At 41.6% G+C, this 19,722-nt stretch overlaps 2 protein-coding genes across 3 annotated transcripts; one reads left to right on the top strand and one right to left on the bottom strand.

Moving 5' to 3' along the window:
- Nucleotides 1–113: 113 nt before the first annotated feature.
- On the top strand, nucleotides 114–3,131 carry iah1 (isoamyl acetate hydrolyzing esterase 1 (putative)). The gene is made up of 6 exons (XM_019277122.2): nucleotides 114–242; nucleotides 316–368; nucleotides 527–684; nucleotides 2,120–2,281; nucleotides 2,388–2,509; nucleotides 2,712–3,131. Exons 1-6 carry the CDS (start codon nucleotides 180–182, stop codon nucleotides 2,886–2,888), a joined length of 735 nt encoding a protein of 244 aa, XP_019132667.1. The 5' UTR covers nucleotides 114–179; the 3' UTR covers nucleotides 2,889–3,131.
- Nucleotides 3,013–18,239, bottom strand: adam17a (ADAM metallopeptidase domain 17a). Of its 2 annotated transcripts, XM_019277120.2 has the most exons (20): nucleotides 18,020–18,239; nucleotides 15,859–15,991; nucleotides 14,620–14,753; nucleotides 14,228–14,316; nucleotides 13,631–13,820; nucleotides 11,966–12,096; nucleotides 11,659–11,745; nucleotides 10,897–11,022; nucleotides 10,645–10,789; nucleotides 10,340–10,431; nucleotides 9,791–9,943; nucleotides 8,989–9,188; nucleotides 8,720–8,823; nucleotides 8,465–8,599; nucleotides 7,701–7,831; nucleotides 7,482–7,560; nucleotides 7,288–7,376; nucleotides 7,064–7,123; nucleotides 5,862–5,898; nucleotides 3,013–4,804 (listed from the first exon to the last, which is right to left on the bottom strand). In XM_019277120.2, exons 1-20 carry the CDS (start codon nucleotides 18,123–18,125, stop codon nucleotides 4,386–4,388), a joined length of 2,640 nt encoding a protein of 879 aa, XP_019132665.1. In that variant the 5' UTR covers nucleotides 18,126–18,239; the 3' UTR covers nucleotides 3,013–4,385. The 2 variants fall into 2 exon arrangements, with proteins under 2 accessions (XP_019132665.1, XP_010733184.2); XM_010734882.3 differs by lacking the exon at nucleotides 5,862–5,898 and having other exon boundaries at nucleotides 18,020–18,238.
- Between the last annotated feature and the right edge of the window lie 1,483 nt (nucleotides 18,240–19,722).

Below are 19,722 nucleotides of genomic sequence, written 5' to 3' on the forward strand. Positions count from 1 at the left end.
TTTTTTTTATTTCACAATTCATAAGCCTATCTATAAATAATGCAATAAATTAATAGATTTAAAAAAAATAAAAGCATGAGGTTCAGACTTTTATTGTGAAGGATGCTAACACGCCCCCTAACCGGAAGTTTCGGTTCATTCAGCGCAGCCAGTTTTTACTTCCTACCTACAACTTCAAGATGTCCAAGTTCAAAACAGTCATTTGGCCTAAAGTGATTTTATTTGGAGACTCCATCACGCAGGTTAGTATTCACAGAGGTTAAAGTAACATTACGTGTATTGTCTGTCTTACCACAGTGCTGTTGTTTCTTTCAGTTTTCGTTTCAAGCCAATGGTTGGGGTGCAGACATTGCCAACAAACTAGCGAGGTAAGTAGTTCCCACACATTGGCTGTTGGTTTGTTTTAACTTTAATATGAGTTAAGTGCTCTAATTTCTAATGCACATCACAGATGTTTTGCAGAGTAATGAACAGAAATCGTCCTGACTAATGTGCCTGATATTTGAATCTGTATGTATCCCCTCAGAAAGTGTGATGTAGTAAACAGAGGGCTGTCTGGCTACAACTCCAGATGGGCCAAGATCATTCTTCCTCGCCTCATCAGCAGCCACAGCTCTGCAGACAACAACAACAACATAGCTGCTGTCACTGTCTTCTTTGGAGCCAACGACTGTGCACTGGAAGGTACAGCGTCACTGACATGACAGATATGTTGCACGAGAGATACAGAAATATCAAATCAGATTTTATTTGTATAGCCCAAAGTCACAAAGTACATTTGCCTCGGAGGGCTTTACAATCTGTACAGGGAGTGACACCCTCTGTCCTTAGACCCTCGGTTCGAGTGAGGAAACACTTGCCCACAAAAAAACATTTTAACAGGGAAAAAAGGTGGAAGAAACCTCAGGAAGAGCCACAGAGGAGGGATCCCTCTCCCAGGACGGACAGACGTGCAATAGATGTCACGTGTACAGGACAAATCAACACAAACATATTGTACAATTACAATGACTGATAAAATGATTACAGTAGCAGTGGAACCTGTGATAGAGAAACACAGATGCACAGCAGCAGCAGCAAATCATAAACTAACTATAAACTGTAATGGAGATATGGTAGCAATAATGACAGTGGTAATATGTGTAGTGGACGTCATGCAGGACCACAGTAGCAGCCACGATCCATGAGACCTTGCTGGATGAGAGAGCACAGAAACTCTGGGGAAGAAGTTTAGTTAGTAATATGGAATTAATGAGACATGTATGTTTACAGATGGTGAGAGAGAGTTTTCAGTAAGAGAGATGTGACTGCATCTTCAACCAACACCTGACTAGGCATAACCCTGAAAGAGAGAGAGAGAGAGAGGGAGAGGGAGGGAGGGGTGTCCCCCAGCAGTCTAGTCCTATGGCAGCATAACTAAGGGATGACCTGATCCAGCCCTAACTATAAGCTCTATCAAAAAGGAAAGTCTTAAGTCTACTCTTGGTATTGCAGTTTGTTCCACAGAAGAGGAGCTTGATAGCTGAAGGCTCTGGCTCCCAATCTAATCTGAGTTTGATGTGTTAGAGACAGTGTGGTTCAATTGAGTTCCTCTTCTCCTGAGGTGAATAATGTAAATGAAAGCTCCCTTAGTTCTGTTGTATATAGTTACTGTACAGTTTGAAATACTGTGACAGAGAGTGAAGCTGAAAACTGACGGTAGATTTAAGCGGAGGTACATGTAGATATACGTGGATATATATATATACGCCTGAAAGTGAAGGAGGAGGGCTGAGAGTTTCCTATGGACCAAGTTGGCCCACAACAATTATTGGATACTTTTCTGTGTACATGCATGTATGTAAAAACTGGAAAATGGGTCTATGTAAGAATAGCAAGTATCTGAGTTCATAAGCATAAATCTTTTATAATTTACACTCAAAAGCCAGGATATGTCACCTCCTGCTGCTCACATTTATGGAGGTGCAATAATGTTTGCTTTTGTCATACTGATGCAGTTCGCTGCTTATCCAGCTGGGATTATCCATCATCACTAATTGTAAACAATGTTATTGTCGCTACTGGTGAATTTTGCTTTCCTTAAGTTTCTGAATGATTTACGTCTGTTCCCGTCATGCAGATAAAAACCCCCAACAGCACGTCCCCGTACAAGAGTATTCGGAGAACCTGAAGGAGATCAGCCGGCTGCTGACTTCATCTGGAGTGTCAGCAGACAGAGTGATCTTCATCACCCCTCCACCTGTTCATGAGGCGGCCTGGGAGAAGGAATGCATTTTAAAAGGTAACACTCATCCAATTTCTTTTTGCTCTTCTTGTATTGTCACACAGACCGCTTTGACGCCTCAGGCCTACAACGATCATGAGTACTTCATGTTTTTTTTCCCCAGGATGTCCTCTCAATCGGCACAACTCTGCAGCGGGGCAGTACGCCCAAGCGTGTGTCCAGGCTGCTGGTCAGTGTGGTGCAGACGTCCTAGACCTGTGGACACTAATGCAGAAAGATGGACAGGTGGGTGGTGCTTGTCACTGTACTGTACAGTCACTGAGAGGCCACTTTAGCGAGCAGTCCTCACACACCACAGGTGATATTGTGTGTGTATTGCATTGATCTTAACGTGACCAGACACAATACTACGTTTTTCCATTATCTGTCTCTAAATTCATCATTGAACAAAAATCTTCTGACATCTTTTTTGTCCTCCGCTCCGCAGGACTACACAGTCTACCTGTCCGACGGGCTGCACCTCTCAGCGAGGGGAAACCAGTTTGTAGCTCAGCACCTGTGGGGACTTCTGGAGAGCCGCGTGGCCGACCTGCCCTTCATCCTGCCCTACTGGGGAGACGTCGACGCCAAGGACCCAGAGAGCAGCCTCCTCTGTGACCAGTGAAGACACCAGAGAACATTGTACAGGGACCAAAACACTCAGCGTTCATGCGTTGCACTAAACTGAAAACGGACACTGATGCAGCTGTGATTTGTATATGTCGAATGCAAGAGCATGTCTTAATGTGTAAAATACACAATAAAGATTTTTATTTTGAGATGTGTGAGACGTAATACAAGGAAGAAACTAAAAAAAAAAAAGGAAGGAACTCATAAGTGGACATTTATACGCAGAGAAACATGAATATACACATCATAAGAATATATGACACAGAACATCTGCTCGTTCTTTAACAGTTCACATCATCCGGTAGAGTCTGTTACCTACACAGTCTACTTTTTTTTTTCCTTGACCTACAGTTAAATATATATTTCACAATTTTAACGTGACAGCAGGCAACGGTGGTGAGACGGCATTAAATCAGAGAGAGAGAGGTGCATAACTCACATTGGCACAAGGACAGAAAACCAAGCGCAAAAATAACATTCAAGCACCTCGGACAGTTACTAAAATTCAGGATTGTCCAGATTTATGTTCGTGTACTGGTAAACACAGAAATTAGTCGGAACGGTTAGGCACGAGATCTGAAAAAGGCACCGTGTCGTTTCATAGCACGATCAAACCACACAATGACAAATAAAACAAGTGTAACACTGATGGAGACCACCACTCAATCCTTGCACAGTATTAACAATGTAGTACAAAAGGGGGCAAAATATTATACAAGCCTGCGAGTCTTCAAAAGAAGCCACTGATGACACAACACATTAAAACATGTATACAACTTATTTCTTCCAGTGATGTGAAAAATACTTCTAGTGCAGTTATGACACACAGATTCAGGTCATTTTAGGTCAAATTTCAGCGTTTGCTGATTAATATATATATCACACTGAAATGTTTCCTTTCACAGGGAAAACAACCACATCTACAACATCGATATTATGTTACATCATTCGCGTGTTAAGCAGTTAGTGGTGCAAACTGGTACGACAGTACTTTAAAAAGGGAGGAAATGAAAGGCTGAAGCCGTTAACATGATGCTTTGTTTTTTAAAGTTTTGATCCACAATCACAGCTTCTTTAAGGGGAAAAAAACAGGACACAAAAGGTAGATAGAGCCACTAGAGAGATAACTGAAACCAGCCACTGGATAAATGAACTTCATGATATGTTTGGGCGATCAGCCCGTGGTAGATTAATTTCCACAGACCTGTGCCGAGGAACCACCCATCTAACTGGACCAGTAAGTATTTTGATAGCAGTCACAGGGATTTGAGACTACTCGTATGTTATCTGTATGGTTGAGTGAATAAAATCCACATCTAGTGTTGGCTGAAATCTTGTTCTTAGTTTTAAATCTAACCTACAAAACATGAGGATGTAATAGTTGCTGTCTGTGCTTTGTGTTTAAATGCATATGAGGCGCCGTGTGTTTGCATGTTCCCTAAAACACGTATCAGTACTGGTCGTTTGCTCTCAGCACTCTGTCTCTTTAGAGTCAATGCACTCCTGTCTCTTGAGGCGCCGTCGGTCCCTGGTTGGATGGCTCTGTTCTGTCAGATCCTCGTAGGAGGATTTCATAGCCGACGAGCAGGCTCCTGCGGTTGTGAAATCGTCCGACAGGCCCTCCTCTCCCAGGTGAGAGTCGCTGCTGGTGTCCTCCTGGATGGTGGCCATCCGCAGGCCCCCTGCGCTGTCCAGGGTGAGGCCGCAGCTCGGGCCGGGGTCCTGGGTACTGCTGTTGTTGCTGTTGCTGCTGTTGGCCGCGGGAGTTGCCCCGACCTGGCTGGCCTGCTGAAGCTGCTGCTGCTGTGGGAGGGAGGAGGGCGCGGTCCGGGCGCCGGAGAAGAAGGGAGGCTGAGGAGGCTTGACGATGCGCACGGATGCTGACTCGAGGTTGCTCAGCATTTCTTGACTCTGAAGGGCAAAGAACAGTATGTGAGGCCGCAGCACATCGAAGCTGACTGTCTCTGACTGAGGTGGGATCCATTCCCTTTTTACTGCATTCTGCTCAAGTTAGACCATCAGATATTTCTTCTGATCTTCATAGTTTAACGTCATGAAATAGTTTAACAAAACCCTGAAGCTGTTTCTATTTTACTTCAAGAGAAATTAATAATATCTCCATTCCATTATTGTCCCCAGTGCTCCCTTTAAAAGTGGGAATGAGTAAAACAAACATTTCTCATAAGGACAGTTTGTGTTGTCAAACAGAGGTGGAACTAATATTAATAATGGCCGCAGTCCATTTAGGAGCACAACAGCCCTGATACTGTGTATGCTGGCTCACTCGCAGGGCTTCCTGTTACACCTAAATGGAATTAAGCCATCGTTAATGTCATTAGTTGCTCCTGTGCTTCTCCTGCTATCACAAGTCAAAATGTCTGCTGTGAGAAATGTCTATAGAGGAATGCACCCTCAGTCTTCACGTCTTCCCAATCAAACCTAAAAAAACGACTCGACACAGTGCAGACAGCCAGTAAAAAAAAAAAGAAAAAAAAAAAAGAAGAAACGGTAAATGAAAATAACAACCACCTAAAAGGACAATACCCTCTTCGTTTTATGACTTCGAACAGCAGCAGATGCAAACTTAAAAACGTCGACACACATCGCATCAGATTTCACAAACGACAACAAGGTGCAACCTGTTCACTCCTCTCTCTGTTTGAATACTCCTCAAATGCCATCTTGCCTTCTTGAAGTAATTTCTGATCAGATGTGACTCTGCATGGACGACATCTGTGCAGAGGAACACATTTACAGCTGTTCAGTCACGTTAAAATATTAGCTTTAGTGTTTTGTTTTGTTTTTGTCATTAGCTCCAGGTGAGTTTGAGGGCTGGAAATGTGCAACCAGATCAGTAATTACATCAAGGAGTAAGTGAACGCAGGAGTATCCCAAACGTGGGCCACCGACCATGCACCATGATGGACTCAATGGCATCGCAACACCAAACCATGGCGCACGCACTCACCTATGGCGGGAGCTCTACTACAAACTTCCACCATCTGCTGCAGTTCCAATGTGAATGGAAAAGGCCAAGGCAAAGAGTGATGGACAGGTCATTCGGAGCTTGAACCCAGCAGTGACAGTGAGGGCTTTGAACACGAGTTCACGCGGCTTCTAAATCCATTCATGTCCTGCCCTCGGCTCTGTATTTTGTGTAGTATATAGTATTTTGTGGTGTAAGCCGGTTTAGCACCAGATTTCTTAGGACTATCTGGCTGAAAAATGTTTTTTTTAAGATTGAGTATGAATAATTTGTAGTAACACATACTAAATCAAAAAAATGTTTGAGTAGGAGTGTTTCTTGACTCAATTTGAGTTGGTTTGTGGTGCTATTTGGATACATATGGACACAGCATGGTCAAGTTACAAGTTACTGTGACAATAAAGGCATTTTAATTGTTTAACAGAGAGCATTCCTGTGATTTTTGTGAACGCATACTGAATGTATGGCATTACTTGGTTTCAAATCTTACCTTTTCCTCAATAACATTAAATATTCATGACTAAATAAGCAACAAAGTTCTTCTTCATTAAGTGTTTACCACTCAAAAGCTCAGCTAATCTGCTGAATCAGAACTGTATGCATGATATTGCATCAGACCTGATTGACAGTGACTTGCAGCAAAAGCAAACAATCCCACAACTGTTATCAGATTTTAATTCATATTGCAAAAATCCTGATTGGTGGACAAACTTATTTAACATCCCAATTCCCCAATGAAGCCCTGCCACTTGAAACCAGTGAAAAGATCACAGACAAAAACACAAAACAGATGTTTCACACGTCTTTTAACATTAGCACATTGTGTTGATGGGTCTAAATTAGAAGAATATATACAGCAAACACACAGCTGTTTTTCTTGTTTGTTTCTTTTCATGTTTTTATATTTCTTCTACAATGATTTGAAGTAAATTAGTAACTAAATTCTGTTTGTAATTTAATCTTATTTATTTTCCTCTTCCTTTTCCTCCTCGTTTTATGGTGACATATCATGCAGAAATCCAGGCAAATACCTAAACAATCAACCTTCATGCTCCTGTCTCTCTTCTTTATTAAAGATGTCAGTGTGTCTAAAAAAGCGTTGTATTAGTCTGGTTAGTGTGGCAACAAGGCTAGTGCACAGGATCATATATGGATCATATAATATTTAAGAGAGAAAAACTTACACTTGGAGGGTAGTAGAAGCACTTTGTGTTCTCCTCATATTGCTGGTCAAGTCGTTTGTCCTGCAGAGAGAAACACAAAAACACAGACATGTCAGTGTTTGACCAAATAAAAGATGGTGAAGAAGAGATCCACCTTAAATCACAGAGCTGCAAAAGCCAAAAAGGAGCCATTAATGAATGGCAGTCTAAAGACACTGGGAACTAGTGTAAATTGAGTTTCTTACCACGCAGTGAACCAGGATGCTGAGAGGAATCCAGAAGATGAGGGAAAACACCACGACGGAGCCCACTATGTTATCAGCCAGGAACTTCCCTGATGAGAGGTGGCACTGAGTTAACAAGAGTGACAACACACTGACTCCACTATAGTCGTGGTTGGTTAGATTTCAGAAGAAGTGGCGCGTTGTAACCAGCTTACCAAACGTATTAATGTCCAACTTGTCAATAAAATCCCACAACCTCTCGATCACGTCCTGCACCTGCTTCATGCACTTTCCCTGTTTTTACAAGAGAACAGCCAAATAAAGTAAAATTAAAAAACATTCATAAATGTGAGACTTATCAGGACTCAAAGTAAAGAAATAAACACATTGGAAACATCGTAGAGGGGACAGATATAAAGGATGTTGTGACTCACGCTCTCGTCGCAGAAGCCCACAGTGCATGGTTTTCCTTTGCGAAGGTAAAGGAAGCTGCCGTCGCGCTGCATGAAGGGAGAGCAGGTGCCATCTTTTCTCCTGCAGCACACTTTACAGGAGTCCTCCGTCTCTGCAAACAGAAGAGGAGATTCACTTTAATGACATTTAACCATTTTATTTTTGGTTTGCAAAACTGGAGTAATTATTCCCTCCATTAACAGCGGGAGTGCACACATCAACTTCAGTGTGTTTTATTCTGAACAGAGATTAAAAGATTCAGACGAGATGTGAACAACCTCCTAGCCTAAAATCTTTTTAATAGCCCACTGACATCTGAAAATCTGATATCTAATGTGACCTTTCCAGGAAGTAAAGAAATTGTTGTTTTGTTAGTTTAGTGTCATCTTTTTTTTGTGAAAGAGTTTGGAAATATCTGATGATTTCCTGTTTTTCTACGTATTTTTGTTCTTATTCATTTTATTGTTTTATTTCCTCTGTGCTCATGTTCCTTATTCTGATTTTATCTGGTTTGTCTGATTTTACTTTTAATTGTATTATTGCTTGATTTTTTCCCCATTTCTTTTCTTCAGATTCTTTAATTTTTGCCCAGCTGGGACAAGCCTCTCCTGGACCTTCATAATCACAGGGAATCTGCTGTTTTACAGCTCCGACTTAGGATGCACAACATTAGTTATACAACCCACTTAAAGCTTTTTATCAGTTTGGGGCTTTTGCACACTCTTCCCTTGGTCTTGCCCTTTACCGTTGCAGGCACAGGACTGAAGGTTCTGCACGGCCTCACAGAAAGGGTTGCACTCTCCGTTGTGACACCGGCCGTTGTCAACACACACCATGTTGTCCATGGCGTTTTCAGGAGGTGGACATTTACTGCTGTTGCCTAAAATGCGAAGAAGAAAGAGATTCAGCAGAGAGTTTTTCAGGGTGTTTTTAATTTATCAACAAATCAGCTTGCGTTGATCGCTGCAGTTCTCGTGTTACACCAGCAGGAGGCACTCACCTGTACAGGAGGATATGCCTTTACAGGTAGCACTTATGGCTTCCTGGCACCTCACACCTGCCTGCTCAAACTTGCAATTTCTACAGCAAGGGCTGTTTCTGTCGCTGTGAAGAGAATAGAGACCCGTGAATACATGTGTGCCTCTAACTGGTCCCACAAAGAATTTCTCACATCTTAAGTTTCAATCAATTACTCTACTATTTGAGCATGTACTTGGACTTTCATCAAGTGTGTTTTGTACAACTTAACCTGTCTTTTGGATGTCATACCTGCACTGTGACTTGTGCTTGAATTTGCAGTCGGATGAGCAGCAGGGGTCGTCGTTGAGGTGGAGTAGCCCCGGGTCGCACTGCTCTCCCTCCTCCACTCTGGAGTTCCCACATACCTTACTGTTCCTCTCCTTGAAGCACACGGGAGCCTTGAAACGTAACGTCTTTCCTACAGATATCTTGCTGCAATTGGAGAAACGCTTTAGGAGGGAAGAAGAGGTGGACGGTGGTTAGATATTAACTAAGGGTGGATGCTTTGTGCTCAACTGTGAAAGGTGTGGCAAAGGACTGCTACGAAACAAAAATACCCGACATGATAACATGTAAATCTCTTTCTTACAAAGTCGGGGAAAACAATGGTGTTTTCACCTGCAATGACAAAATCTTGTGACACACCCATGATTCATTTGAAGCATACAGCCACACATAACAGTTTCGTGGGCTTTGTATGCATTTTTATTGAAGCATACTGATGTGGCTCAAGATTTTGTTTTGCAGATATGTTCATGAGAGACGAGCTTTGAGTGAGAACGACTCACAACAGATAAGCAGCACCACTTTTCACCTTATACTGCAGCAGGGCTTGTATGCATATTATGGCGGAGGAGGTGCAGTACATAAATTTAAAAAATCTGTCATCATATTTCACAGGAACAACTGTGACTGACGTGTGTCCAACACTCTGTAGATTAAGTAATTCACAGTTTGCATCATTAACTCAGTGTATCCTGATACAGTCAGTACAGTCCACTACCTACCCAGCAGATCATTTCTGTTTTATCGTACTGTTTTAGGAAGGTACCTTGTTGTTAACATGGTCGCCGCTCACAGCAATAGGGTACATGACAAACTTCCCCCCATCATCGTCACTGGGAGCACAGTAAGGGATGTTGTCAGGATCATGCTCTGCTCCAAAGTTATGGCCCAGCTCATGAGTGGTCACCAAATCTGCCTCCTGATGGGACACAAACACCACGTCAATACAGAACAAATCTCACAAATGCTACATTTTAAAATCAAGCATCGAATCATCTGCACGAGGTCTTTACGCAACAGAAAGACTCGCGCTCCCGGATCTCATAATTTCCCCCCTCTGTCCCAGCCCAGCTCACATTAATGTTTTGAAACTTAGCTGTAAACTGCAGAGGAGCAAGCAACACGCTGACACCTGAGGTGTCACAGTGTGAACGGGTTAACATCATTTCTCATAACACCCACAGAGAAAAGTGTGTCTGCCCTACTGAAAGCCTAAACTTGGCGGGATGGCATGTTGCATAACATACTGGCTAAAACAGAGTGCAACTAGTAATTAGTTCTGTCAAAGATGGAGATTGAGAAACAAAAAGCAGACCTTTGTTAGGATGGTTTTGCCATAGTTCTTGGTGCTGGTCAGGCCTGTGTTGAGGTAACTGGGCTTCTTTACAGAGTGTGATGGGTAGTATGCTACAAAATGAAACAAAGAAGGAAGTCAGTTTTTGTTTTTTAGGGTTTCAATGAACAGGTCCACATCATTTTGGCAATTCCCTCATCAGTGTTCACTAAAGTCCATTAACAGCCTTAAACAATAATACTGCAACACAGATGGTCTTATTAAACACATACTGGTAATCTAGGTGTTGCATACAAACATTTCTCTTCTAAGGGACACGTCCTTACGTTTTGGGCAGAGGCCACCCAGGGCCTGAGGTTTGGAGGGGGCGACGTAGGCCAGCCCTAGTGTGCCTTCATCGAAATCCTGGTAGGTGAATAGGTGGGCCAGACACACAGTGGAGGCGTTGTCAGCGATGTCTGAGCTGAATTGCTGAAGGAGACACAAAAAGAACAATTATCTACCAACAAACTAAACTAAAAAAACATCCATCAGTTTCACTTCCTGTCTGTCTATACATCTTTCTCTCCGTTTCCTACCTCCAGAAGTTTCTTCACATCCCAGACCTGCTTTCCGCTCACAGGGCTGTTCTCCATGTTATAATGGACCCAGCCGGTTCCAGCATGGCCAGGGGGAGGCTTTGTAGGCTCTTTGTTGATGATGATCTGAGAATGAAATACAACCTTTTATGAACAGTTCAAGTGTCATTTTAGAAGCACCTAAACAAATCGTAGCATATTGGCTCAATCAATCCAAATTTTAAGATACACATTAGATTTATTTTGTAACTCAAATCACTACTGAACTTTAAATTATTCAACTTTAAACTCAGATTGTCTCAAGTGGCCGCAAACCTGTAGAAATAGCTTTCAAAGAAGCTTTTATTCATAAGAAGAGAAGACCATGTGACTCTCAATCAGTCAGCAGTAGTTCAAAGTGGCGTATTAGAAGTTCTTCTTGATGTGTATGGTGAGGAAAATTGGAAAATTACTGCAGCTAAATGAATGCATATCTTTTCAGTGAGAAGAGTCAGGACTCACAATATGACAAACAGTGTCTCCATTCATTCTCAAAGCCAGTGGAACAAATTAAATTACCCCACGTGGCTCACACAAAAGCTTTCAGTTCCTCCTAAAAATGCAGTTCTCAGACCCACTGAGGGTCAGTGTTCTTCTCGGCTTCACTTCCGGGAGTTACTCGGTGTAAAACAAAGCTATCGTGCTGCTGGGAGCAGCGATTGTTCCAGAAGTCAGACTTCAATCATATTACAGTCAAGCACAATACAAAACAGCCTCACACACCTGATGGATCTGGACCCCATAGCCTTTGAATTCATCGTTCCAAGTTGTGTTTCTATAAATGTCATCAACGCGATCAATGAGCTCAATCTGGAGAGAGAAAGAGGAAAAATCATTAACATGCAGAAACCTATAGACGATACTACAAAACATATATTTAGACTTAAGTTTCTTTCACAGATTTGTCAATTTGATGACGTAAAACTACAAAAACAACACCTTCGCCTCCCCTCATGCCTCATGCTAAAGTTTTACATGGTAAATTCCTTCTGTACTACTGAGTTTTGTACATAGTATCATAAAGACAGACCAGGTAGTTGAGTGTGACACTCTCTTGTCCGCGGCCCATGTGTCTAAAGAAGCGGTAATCTGCAACCAGCAACAGGGGGCAGGTGTTTTTCCTGTGGTCGTGAGCCTGCCTCTTCGCTCTGTGATGATACTCTGCGAGGAAGAAGCCACAGGAGAAAAAAAAGGGCAGATAAAGAAAAATGGTCACAGGAAGCAGAGACAAGAAAAAATAAATAATGATGAGGGTTTTCTTTTTTAAGTATTTCCATATTCAAACAGTGACGGGTAACCTCAAATAAAAACATCAAGAAGTTTAACAATGAGGCCATGTTCCAGTATCCCATTGTTAATTGCCCTCATTTTCACATTTAGCACGTCTTCTTTTTTCTTTTTTTTGTTTGCCTGTGAACTGATTAAACCCTCTGCCTGCCTCTGGTCTTTAAGAAAGAATTAAATAGCAGCTTATCTTTATAGTAGTGTCCTGAGTGCATAGTAATACGTGCATGTGGGGTCTGGTGTGTATCCTGATAGATAGATTTAGCTAGAGCAGAAGGTTTTGCATGAGGATAATCTGAACTTCAAGTAAATGAACTAATCAATTAAGACTATAACTGTGGTCTTCGAGAATATTACTAAACGGGTCAGTTTGTTACTTTTGTTTGAACAATGCCAATTAACTGCTTTATACACTAAAGACACAATGATTGTAAACCTAAATACAAAAGGTAATTTCAGGTGCATTTAACAGTTGCAGCCCTCCACATTTTTTCCCCCTTGTTGTTTATTTCCCTCCTATAACTGGCTAATGTCCTCAACTTTGAGAACATACTAGAAAATATTATTTCCATAGCCTGTGGAAAGGTCTTAAAATTGTTTATTCTATTAGTTTAAACATAAATTAAAAGAGTAAATCCTCATATTTTAGGAGCTGGAAGCATAAAACACAAAATTTGCAGAGCAACAGTAATCATAACCACATGCATCCTAAACTCTTCAACCAGTCAGTAGTTGCAGAGTAACAGAAAAGGACTACAGGAAGACCGTTCGAGCATTACATCATACACTTGGCTATGCACTGTTCAGGAGTGTGGGTGTGCTGCGCTGCACTAGCTTCCACAACAAGCAGTGGGAGACCAGTGACGACGCAGAGTCATCTCATTGGGCAGCAGAGCCTCCATGAATTTTAATGCCTCCTCCATAAGAACCTTCACCTCAACTCAGATCCCCAGTGAGTGTTTTCAACCAGCTGCCAGTGAGAGGGTGTTTTAGATTTCTCCTCTGGCACAATATCACTGTTATACTCTTTACATTTCCAAAGCAGCACGCAAGAATCAAAAGGCATTTGGTTGTTACATAATACCCACTTGTCAGCAGTGTGTATGGGCATAACACAGACTAGGTTGTATAGATAAAAAGGCTTTTATTAAAGTGACTACAGAATCTAACACCCACCTCCTTTGTCTCACTACTACAGCCTCCTCTTTCCCTTTCTCCATCTTTAACATTTGTTATCCTCCTACTCTTTAGCTACTCTTTATCATCCACAAACAAGAGCCTAGGCTGCGCCTGGCTTGTGATCGCTGACTCCACTCTCCTCCTACACATTTCTACTACACAGGCACAAATATTAACACACACATATAATAATCTCCACCTCTAGTGAGGGGAAACATTTAACAGTGCGCACCCTTTTCCTGGTTCACCTCCTCCTGCCCGTCCCAGTCCTCCCTGGCAGTCTGTGGCAGCAGGTCCTTGGACTCTGCGTGAACGTAACCACACACTTTTGGAGAGGCGATGCGGCTCAGATTTTTTATGTCGTCCGAGCGATAAACCAGCAACCTGCCATCAGTTGGAGAATCTGTAAACCTCCAAAGAGGCTGGATGGGCAAAGAAAGAGAGGTAATAATGCACTCAGAGGAGGTCACCAAAGAAAAAAGAGCAACAAAATAGAAATGTAAGATATAAAGTAGAAGAACTACAGAGATGTGCCTATACAGTCTCTTTACCAGTAGTTTTTTTAATGCTGAGAAGCAATTTCAAGAAAAGGGTGCCCACACGCAGAGAAGCTCCCCAGAGTACAGCGGCACACATTAATGTTTTAGGAGCATTTAGCATATGGTCGTCTTTTTACTTGATTTTCTCTGTGGCTTTTATAAGTTCTTGCATGTATGCATCATAGTCTTCAACGGTGTGGCCCCTTTTCTGTCAAATTTAAGACAAATACCTCAATTAAAATACCTGTCTTACAAAACAAACACTGAGTGTTTTTACAGCCGCTTCCTACCTCTACGTTGTACTCGGCTTCATCTGTTAGAATGTGAGCAGAAAACTCGTCTCCTTCTATGTGTGCCTGCACACGCGAATTCTCCTCTCCTGAAAACACAAAACAAACGAGGTCACTCACTAAAAGATACATGCAGATTAAAAATAAGTAATCTATTAAGTAAGGTGCTCAGAAACATTAATGACATTGCGTCAGTCGGTGTCCTCTTGATGAAGCAGCACTACTGACATCAGCCAACAAGATTGATCACTCATATTTGGCAAAATATGTAAGTAAAAATTATGGTGTTATTCAAAAATATTTGTTGTTATGCTTAACTTGTTTTAAACATGCAAACTAAGAGACAAAAAAACATATTGTTGGATCCCTGATCCTGTGAGTCACTCACTCACCTACAACATGCCCAGTGAAGTAGTTCTGAAGTTGGACATCGTAGTTCTTCTCCTTTCCGTGTTTATCGACAAACACAGCTTTGAAGTTGTCAGTGAAAAGGCCTGTGTTGGTGGTCAAATAAAGCTTGAACTGTCTGAGGACCGAAAGGAGAAAAAAACGATCTACGTTAACCCAAACATGATGACATGGCTGCTTTCAATACCGTGAGGAGTCACATGTACTTCAGTACTAAGAAGTCACAAATGGGGAAAAGGTCAGAAAATACTTTGCGGATCTCAACACAGAGGTTATTGGTCACGGTGAATGTGAAATGTAATTGTACACTGTGTACACAGTAGCTGTAAAGTCTGACTTTAATGTAAGTGACGAGATTCAATATCCACGTGACTCTTAAGACATATTTTAAACAAATCAAGAGGGTATCTTCCAAATAATACAGTTGTAAAAATCCTCTTTTTTGTTTGCATTGATATTGTCTGAAATACACAGAGCAACATAGAGGAAATAAATGACTTAAAACACTGTCATTCTGGAAGATACCCACTTCCTCTGACTAACTATGACTGAGCTCAAGCATCATATTAGCTTTGTCTGGCATCTGAACTTTGAAATGTGATTGTGCACAGTGCAAACTGTAGATTTTTGATCCCCCAGAGTAGAGTAGAGTCAAGTCGGGCTGCACCATGCAGGGGAAACACAGCTTCATAGTGTCCTACCATTAATTACCATTACAGCTGGGCTGCTCGCGTCTCAGAGAAAATCACATCAACACATAGAAGCTTGATATTTTTCGATGTGTCTGCAACAGCATTTCACTATTCAGCTTAAACATGAAATCTGTTGTGTGGCCACAATCTGTGAATTTTAGTTGGGGATTTCTACAATGACTAAGTAAGATCATTTAGGTTTGTGTTTGATTCTGCTTTTTATGCCCACCTCCCTCTTTAGTTTTCTTCTCTTATTTTCTGATTGTGTCAGAAAACAAGACATGGTTTGGTTCTTGTATTATAATTGTATTATACAGGACAGTTTCTTTCACCATGTTGGACGGTGTCAAATCACAGCGTAATGTGAGTTGGGTCTTACAGTGGAGATCCCCTAAGGCATCTGCATCTGTTCTCAGCCAGTATGATGAACAGGAATGATTACAACCTGTGCAGGGGCATGTGTAACGTTTGTTTTAATACAGATTGGAAAACAACAACAAAAACACCTGTACTTTGAGGGTGCTGCTGTACCTGTGCAGGGCTCTGAAGCTCACCAGGCGCTCCAGGTGGGACTCGGTGTGGACGTCCCTCTTCCTCACAGAGTGCAGCTGGAGGCCTGACAACGGCAGCACCTCAAAATCTGACAGGATGGAGTTCAGAGCATCTAGGAGACAGAGAGAGGCGACAGCGATTATAAATAGAGTTGGAGATCTTTTACCAGTCTGTTGTTGCCAGTGCCATCTTCTTTGCTGTTGTTTGCTGGGTCAGCAGCATCAGAGCCAGCGACACCAACAGACTTGATAAGATCATCAAGAAGGCTGGCTCTGTTCTTGGACTCAGACTCGAGTCTCTTGAGACTGTGGTGGAGAGGAGGACGCTGAATAAACTGTTATCCATCATGGACAATGAGCAGCACCCTCTCCATCACACAGAGGACAGACAGCGGAGCACCTTCTCCTTCTCTTCTGTATAATAACAGCTAAAAACTCAGGTCACTGCACATTTCTCCTTTCTTACTTTGCACCAAATCAACACTGTTAATTTGCTGTATATACTTTTGTACAATATATTTTATTTACTATTGCTATTTTGATATTTTATTATGTATAGTTTGCTCTTTATATGTTTTATTCTTATGTTGTCTATTGTCATGTGTGTTATGCTGCTGCTGCACTGTAATTTCCCAGCTTGGGATAAATAAAGTCTATCTATCTATAAAGTCTGTCAGTCTGTAAAGTCTGTCAGTCTGTAAAGTCAGTCTGTAAAGTCTGTCTGTCTGTCAAGTCTGTCTGTAAGTCTGTAAAGTCTGTCTGTCTGTAAAGTCAGTCTGTCTGTCTGTAAAGTCAGTCTGTCTGTAAAGTAAGTCTGCCTGTAAAGTCAGTCTGTCTGTCTGTCTGTCTGTAAAGTCAGTCTGTCTGTAAAGTCTGTCTGTCTGTCTGTCTGTCTGTAAAGTCAGTCTGTCTGTCTGTCTGTCTGTAAAGTCAGTCAGTCTGTCTGTCTGTCTGTCTGTCTGTAAAGTCAGTCTGTCTGTCTGTAAAGTCAGTCTGTCTGTCTGTAAAGTCAGTCTGTCTGTCTGTCTGTCTGTAAAGTCAGTCAGTCTGTCTGTCTGTCTGTAAAGTCTGTCTGTCTGTCTGTAAAGTCTGTCTGTCTGTCTGTCTGTAAAGTCAGTCTGTCTGTCTGTCTGTAAAGTCAGTCTGTCTGTCTGTAAAGTCAGTCTGTCTGTCTGTCTGTAAAGTCTGTCTGTCTGTCTGTAAAGTCTGTCTGTCTGTCTGTAAAGTCAGTCTGTCTGTCTGTAAAGTCAGTCTGTCTGTCTGTAAAGTCAGTCTGTCTGTCTGTCTGTCTGTAAAGTCTGTCTGTCTGTAAAGTCTGTCTGTCTGTAAAGTCTGTCTGTCTGTCTGTAAAGTCTGTCTGTCTGTCTGTAAAGTCAGTCTGTCTGTCTGTAAAGTCAGTCTGTCTGTCTGTAAAGTCAGTCTGTCTGTCTGTAAAGTCAGTCTGTCTGTCTGTCTGTAAAGTCAGTCTGTCTGTCTGTAAAGTCAGTCTGTCTGTCTGTAAAGTCAGTCTGTCTGTCTGTAAAGTCAGTCTGTCTGTCTGTAAAGTCAGTCTGTCTGTCTGTAAAGTCAGTCTGTCTGTCTGTAAAGTCAGTCTGTCAGTCTGTCTGTAAAGTCAGTCTGTCTGTCTGGTCTGTAAGGTCTGTCTGTCTGTAAGGTCTGTAAGGTCTGTCTGTCTGTAAGGTCTGTCTGTCTGTAAAGTCAGTCTGTCTGTAAAGTCAGTCTGTCTGTAAAGTCAGTCAGTCTGTCTGTCTGTAAAGTCTGTCTGTCTGTAAAGTCTGTCTGTCTGTAAAGTCTGTCTGTCTGTCTGTAAAGTCAGCCTGTCTGTCTGTCTGTCTGTAAAGTTTGTCAGTCTGTCTGTCTGTCTGTCTGTCTGTAGAAACTGTGTCTGTACATCAGAAACAGCGACGCTTACAATCTGGAGCTGACAGTTCGGGTTTCTTACCCGATTATGTGACTTAATTTAACATTTTAACAAGAGTCACCGAGTGATAAAACACTTTATAAGCCCTAACACAAACACAGGTGTCGTAAACGTGACATAATCAGCATTATTTTCTCCGTCTCGTCGCTGTTTTTAACGCCCACATTATGTCAGTTAGCAAAGCTAACGTTAGCTTGCGTTAGCTCGCTGGGTCACTCACCCAGCTCCGGGTTTTCTTCTCGGTTCTCCTCCTCGGTGACTCTCGACCTAATCGCACCGTCGACCCAACAAGGAGCCAGGAGGACAATTAACACGATATTCCTCATTTTCAGGGGAAGCTCCGTCGGCTATACTGGCGCTGTCATTGTCACAAGTTTAGTCGACCCGGAAGTGCGCCCGTTGGAAAACATCCGCCTTTTTCTTTTTGCGCACTCGGGTAGATCAGTGAGGACAGAGGAGTGAAATACTCTTTAATCAGATTATTTAACCAAGGGAGAGAGGTCATAGCACAACGTGAAGACAGTCTTACAGCTAATAAAAGCCCTGCCTTCAAATGTAAAGTCTGTGTGATGCGGAAATGTCCCTTTAAAGAGTGCTAAAATATCATTTATTTAAGTAAAAGCAGCAGTAAAGTAGATTAGATTATACTTTATTCATCCCACCACGGGGAAAGTTACTTGTTACAGCAGCAGAGGAAAGTGTAGCATACACTACATAATTAGAAAAAAGTAGAAAAGGTAAAAAAATAAAAAAAAACACAATAAACAGACAGAAATATCTATAACCTACACAATAAACACGAAAAACAATCAACCTTCAAACACAGACAAGTACTGAGGATAAAAAGTGGCATGATATATAAAGAGAGTATTGTAATGTAAAGTGACCATAGTGTAAGAAATATTGCAAAGAAGAAAGTGACCGTGATACAAATAATAATATTATTGCAAGAGTAATGACCATAATATAAATAATATTACAAAAGTAAGTGACCATAATAACTGCAAGGTATAAATGAAATAAAATAGAGACATGAACAGGAGACTACAACACGATCAGGTGGTGCAGGTGTTGTAAAGTCTGACAGCAGCACGGATGAAGGACCTGCAGAGCCTCTCCTTCTTACTAGGTACTTAATACTGCCTTCAAGTAAGCGTCCTGCATGGTATACAAAATCCTACTAAGTCAAAATATAATTAAAATATCTATCTATCTATCTATCTATCTATCTATCTATCTATCTGTCTGTCTGTCACATTACAACACAAAACAACACAGTAAATAAGGGCTACATACTGTAAGGTGTTGACATAAAGTGCAGTATGTTTAGACAGTACACAGTTTGACAAGAAACAACAGACACAGAGTGTAACAGATTTAGATTTATGTACATATGCTACATTTGGTTACTGTATATACAGTAGAGAGGTAGATATTGAATCGAATTAAGTAGCAATGGCTGAGCCTCTTTCGCTCCAGGACTTAACACATACAATAAAAACTATAAATATATAAAAGCTCTAAAAGCTCCAGGCCCAGATGGGTTTACTGCCGAGTTCTTTAAAGCTTTCTCTACATTAATCTCTCCTGTGCTGATTGCTGCTTTCAATGAAGCCTTTACCGCCAGAACTCTGAACTCTGAACCGGGTTCATATCGACCAGTTAGTCTGTTGAATGTGGATACAAAATTGTTAGCCAAGATGCTTGCCACGCAACTGGAAAAAGTTCTCCCATCAATCATATCACCGGATCAGACTGGGTTTATTAAAAAACGTTTTTTTATTTTCCAACCTGCGTAGGCTCTACAATATCTTATATCCTCCTGGTTTGACTCCTCAGCATTCAGAGGTTCTTGTATCTCTGGATGCTAAAAAAGCCTTCAACCAAGTTGAGTGGGATTTTCTTTTTGCAGTTCTTGAAAAG

The sequence above is a fragment of the Larimichthys crocea genome, chromosome XXIV, assembly GCF_000972845.2.
Source record: "Larimichthys crocea isolate SSNF chromosome XXIV, L_crocea_2.0, whole genome shotgun sequence".
Lineage (NCBI taxonomy): Eukaryota > Metazoa > Chordata > Actinopteri > Sciaenidae > Larimichthys > Larimichthys crocea.

Coding starts and splice junctions, on each gene's coding strand:
- adam17a (XM_019277120.2), bottom strand. CDS start 18,125: ATGAGGAATATCGTGTTAATTGTCCTCCTGGCTCCTTGTTGGGTCGAC. Junction 7,124..7,287: donor GCATCCTGGTTCACTGCGTG/GTAAGAAACTCA, acceptor TTCTCTCTGCAG/GACAAACGACTTGACCAGCA. Junction 5,899..7,063: donor GCTTCTACTACCCTCCAAGT/GTAAGTTTTTCT, acceptor TTGGAACTGCAG/CAGATGGTGGAAGTTTGTAG.
- iah1 (XM_019277122.2), top strand. CDS start 180: ATGTCCAAGTTCAAAACAGTCATTTGGCCTAAAGTGATTTTATTTGGA. Junction 369..526: donor ATTGCCAACAAACTAGCGAG/GTAAGTAGTTCC, acceptor GTATCCCCTCAG/AAAGTGTGATGTAGTAAACA. Junction 2,282..2,387: donor GAAGGAATGCATTTTAAAAG/GTAACACTCATC, acceptor TTTTTTCCCCAG/GATGTCCTCTCAATCGGCAC.